At 42.8% G+C, this 4715-nt stretch overlaps 1 protein-coding gene across 1 annotated transcript in view; it reads left to right on the top strand.

Moving 5' to 3' along the window:
• The first annotated feature begins 159 nt into the window (after window positions 1-159).
• mocos (molybdenum cofactor sulfurase) overlaps window positions 160-4715 on the top strand; it is a 27281-nt gene continuing 22725 nt past the window's right edge. The window contains exons 1-7 of the mRNA XM_015380202.1: window positions 160-526; window positions 607-696; window positions 3150-3216; window positions 3295-3939; window positions 4024-4100; window positions 4207-4406; window positions 4522-4638. Coding sequence (XP_015235688.1) covers window positions 415-526; window positions 607-696; window positions 3150-3216; window positions 3295-3939; window positions 4024-4100; window positions 4207-4406; window positions 4522-4638 — 1308 coding nt within the window. The 5' untranslated portion in view covers window positions 160-414. The remainder of the gene's footprint in view (window positions 527-606; window positions 697-3149; window positions 3217-3294; window positions 3940-4023; window positions 4101-4206; window positions 4407-4521; window positions 4639-4715) is intronic.

The raw sequence follows: 4715 nt of genomic DNA, 5'->3' as shown, positions 1-4715 counted from the left end.
GTGGCCCTAATCCTCTTCCGTACACATTGCTCAGCCCTACTTGATTCCACATGTTTACTGATGATCTGCTCAGCTTTTTGATTGGGGCAGAAAGAATCGCCCACGGCCTCATTTCTATCTGAGCCGCCCCTGACTCCTAATGTAAAGCAGTCACCGGGTTTAAACGGAACTTTGTGAAAATGTTCTTTTCATGCATTCCCTGGCTAAATTACAGATGACTGAGATCCCCCACATGTGTTCATGTGACAGTGAACCGTCCATCCCAGCAGCCCGCAGGCTTTGGTTCCGGACCGACACAAGGAGCGTCTTTCAAACAGCCGCAGCGGGAGTTTATCTCTGGACTTTGGATCCGATCATGTTCTGACAGCAGGAGGGCGCAGAGAGTCCAGGAGCCGCTGGCTGAGCTCCGCACCGATGGATTTCCACAGCCTCTGCTCCTTTGAGTATTTCCAGCAGAGCTGCAGTCAATACGGCTATGAGGGGAACCTGAGCGGCCTGGTGGAGCAGGAGTTCAGCCGAAGCAAAGGTAGAGATGGTCTGAAGCGCTGCTCAGAGGACCGAGGCTGCTGCCTCTGACTAACAGGCCTGTTTTCCTCCATCTAACAGGTCTTGTTTATCTGGATCATGCTGCAGCCACTCTCTACCCGGACTCTCTGCTCAGGGACTATTTCCGGGACATTTCCACCAATCTGTACGGTGAGGAAACAGAAAAAAGTGTTTCGTTTACATGTTATTAGTAAACAGCGCTTCCTGGAAGTGAAATGTGACGCGCAGTGGCGCTTCTAGACCCAATTTACCAGGGGCGACAGTTTTGTTTTTTCATGGGGGCACCAGAGGCGTAGCCATAAATTTTTATAAGGGTGTCCAGGCAATAACCAATGTGCACTGAGGGGTGGCCGAAAGCAGATAGGCTCCAGGGTCAAGCCAGAGATAAGACAAACTATACTTTCCTAAAGCCTTTGATGACAAATAGACACATATATTTAAAGGAAAATTCCGGTTTTTAACACTTTTAGCCCATTTTCTGTAGTGTCCAGGATGAAATCGAATGATCGACACCAAAATTTTGACGATTGGTCCTGTCTCTGCTATTTGGCTCATGCAGAATCCCCCCCTGGCTGCTTCAGAATGGCTTCCATAGTGCATGTCCGATAATGTCCTTAAAACAACCTTAAACGTTCTTTTTTAAAAATATGCTACTCACCGGGTCGTCAGCGCTGTTCAATGACGTTCCAAAAAAAAGTTTCGTGAAGAAAAACCGTTCCTGTCTTGTTTTATTTAGCATTTTGTAAATCCCAGAACTATTTTTTCCGATACATCACAACCGCTTATAAACTTCCGCTTCCCGTTTGAATCTGAAGCGTTGCACACTCCAGACCACTAGTTGGCGACGGTATCCTCTACCGTCAAACTCAAAGTCCAATATGTCCTCCTCAAGAATCCACCTTTCGTATTCCATTTTCAGAGTTTTTAAAGTGTTTAACAGAGACGTTAGCACCTCGACGTCGGAGTACACAGAGTGAGTAGCATATTTTAAAAAAAGAACGTTTAAGGTTGTTTTAAGGACATTATCGGACATGCACTATGGAAGCCATTCTGAAGCAGCCAGGGGGGGATTCTGCATGAGCCAAATAGCAGAGACAGGACCAATCGTCAAAATTTTGGTGTCGATCATTCGATTTCATCCTGGACACTACAGAAAATGGGCTAAAAGTGTTAAAAACCGGAATTTTCCTTTAAACATCCGTGTGAGAGCCAATTTAAGACAAATTCATTTATAGTTTTAAAAAGGGTTAAAATGCAAGATTATAATTAAATTTAAAAAACTCTAATATTAAAAGCATAGAATATAGAAATGCAATTTGAAATGCATATTGCTGTAATTGTATACGTGTTTTTTTTTTTTTTGTTTTTTTTTTGGTCATTTTTATTCAAACATGATATTTTTCCACGTTTTTTGATTTTAATCAGGTTGGAAGTTGTGTTCAACCAATCTTTTGACTAAAACCGACCTAATTTACCCAATCTATATTTTTACTCGGGCAAAACAATAAAAATTAGTCTCATCAGCCAAAATAATTAAGTTTAACCGCAACTTTCCAAAGTCAAAGACAGGCGTTGAACCAGCGACCTCTAGCATGAGGGTATGAGTGTTACAACTGACGCCACTTATACAGTGAACCATTTTATGGAGAAAATACTACTTAATAGTGACGTGTTCACACTGATTTTGTCCAGTGACTTGCTCACATTTTGATCATTACATTGTTTATTCTGACCAAAATAGTTTTAAGCAACTAGATTGGTTGTTTTTATCCAGCTGAGAGCATCTCTGCTCCAAACTCCATCATTTTGACTGAACACTGAGGCTGTGTAGATGCCTGTCAAAATTCTTTCGCTTCCCGAACCACTTCCCGAAGCGGTCACGTGGTTTCACGGCTTCTGACATCATCAATTTTGGCCCCTCCCCTAAATGAATCACGCCTTGACACTCGCTTCGGGGGAAACGCCCCCTCCATTACTCGACACATGCCTCGAAGCCTCGGCTCGTCTCATAACATCACTAGGACAAACCTGTCTGCTGTATTCCTTGTTTTTTGTCTTTATTGTTCTCCAAAGAACATCTAGAACAACAGGATTTATACACTGCAAAAAATTGAAATCTAAATAAGTCATATTTTCTTGCAATAAGTGCATTTGTTCTTGAATTGAGGAGGTAATTGAGACACTTTGCCAATGGAACAAGACAATTTTCATTTAAAATAAGAAAACACAAATGCATTGTCTTATTTCAAGTGAAAATGATCTAATTATCTTATTTTTAGACTAAAAATACTCATTCCATTGGCAAATTATCTTATTTACCTATTCAAATGAATGGTAAATACACTTAATTTAAGTCATTTGTTTCTCATTTTTAGATACTTTTTTGCAGTGTACTGAGATTATCCTACACACACACATGTGGTCTGTATTAATTAGGAATATTTATTATTGGGGTAAAAGAATAAAAAATTCAAACCTATTATTTTTTTGATACGCTTCACAGTTTGAAAGCTTGTGGTTCAAAGCGGCCTGTAATTCTTGATTTCTTTTTTGAAACCCTTTGAAGGAACTCTTCTATTAAAACCTTTTTTTCTGTTTTTTAGGAAACCCCCACAGCCACAATCCCAGCAGCAGCTTGACACATGATACCGTGGAGCGGGTCAGAGACAGGTGATGCCTCATGGCGCCATTCCACGACGGCCAAAATATGGCTGTCTTAAAGACTAAAACCTGGTCATTTTCTTGCAGAGTGTTGCAGCATTTCAATACCACCTCCAAAGAATACTCCGTGATCTTCACCTCTGGTTGTACAGCGGCTCTCAAGCTTGTAGCCGAGAGCTTTCCTTGGAGCTCCCCGACTGAGAGGGAAGCTGGGAGCTTCTTCTCTTATCTTACAGACAGCCACACGTCTGTTGTTGGCATTAGAGGACTGACTTCAGCCCTGGGGGTAGTTGCCCTGCCTGTCTCCCCACAGGAACTGACAAACAGGGCGAAGGACAGAGTTCAGGGAGAAGATGTTTTCTGCCAAACGCCGCACCTTTTCTGCTACCCGGCACAGAGCAACTTCTCAGGGAGGAAGTATCCTCTTAGCCATGTGAGAGGCATCCAGGCGAGACGCCTTTACCCAGCGTGCGACCGCCCAGGCCGCTGGTTTGTGCTGCTCGATGCAGCTTCGCACGTCAGCTGTTCCCCTCTAAACCTGCATGACTGCCCTGCTGATTTCATTCCCATTTCCTTCTACAAGATATTTGGCTTCCCAACAGGTTTGGGGGCCCTTCTTGTTCGTAACGAGGCAGCAGGAATACTAAAAAAGTCTTATTTCGGAGGAGGCACAGCAGCAGCTTACCTTTCTAGAGAGGATTATTATGTGCAGGCAGAAAACATTTCTGACAGGTAAAGCCTTGTTAAATCCAATAAAATCCTCCTGATTCTGTTTTTTTTATCTGAACTGCACCGTGTCTTATTTTCATAATAAAGATTTGAAGACGGTACGGCCTCCTTCTTGGATATTATTGCTTTAAACCATGCATTTGAATCTCTTTACCGGATGACAGGTATGATTCGTTTTAAAATGTCTTTTATATGCAGTTTAATCATAAAAGGAACCTGCACTGGGGTAACACCAAAACTGTTATCGTCTTTATCTGTTTCCGCCTGCAGGCGGCATGCACAACATCCAGCAGCACACTTTTGGCTTGGCACGTTACACTTACATGCTGCTCTCAAGTCTTTGCCATGGCAACGGTAGACCAGTAGCGCGGATATACACCGAGGGCCAGTTTGAGAGTCCAATCACTCAGGGAGCAATCCTGAACTTCAACCTCCTGGATTCTAGCGGGCAGATAATTGGATACTCTCAGGTACATGGGATTGAGGGGATTCATTTCATATTTTAATTGCTTAATGAATTCATGTTTATGCGTAGGAAGGTCTGGTAAAACGCCGCAGCGGTCCTCTCTTTGCTCTCCTCCGTAGGTAGACAGAATGGCCTGTTTGTACAATATTCATGTGCGAACAGGTTGCTTCTGCAACACCGGGGCCTGTCAGGCCTTCCTTGGGATCACTGACCAGCAAATGAAGAGAAACCTTAAGGTAGGAAACTGCAGAGTTCTAATAATTATCATGTATATTTTAGTCTTTTGGCCAAACAGCACAAATCAGCCAAAAAA

This window comes from Cyprinodon variegatus, unplaced genomic scaffold, assembly GCF_000732505.1.
Source record: "Cyprinodon variegatus isolate N-32 unplaced genomic scaffold, C_variegatus-1.0 Scaffold11, whole genome shotgun sequence".
In the NCBI taxonomy this organism is placed as follows: Eukaryota; Metazoa; Chordata; class Actinopteri; order Cyprinodontiformes; family Cyprinodontidae; genus Cyprinodon; species Cyprinodon variegatus.
Note: the sequence above shows the minus strand (reverse complement) of the source record. Positions and strands in the feature narration are given on the sequence as shown.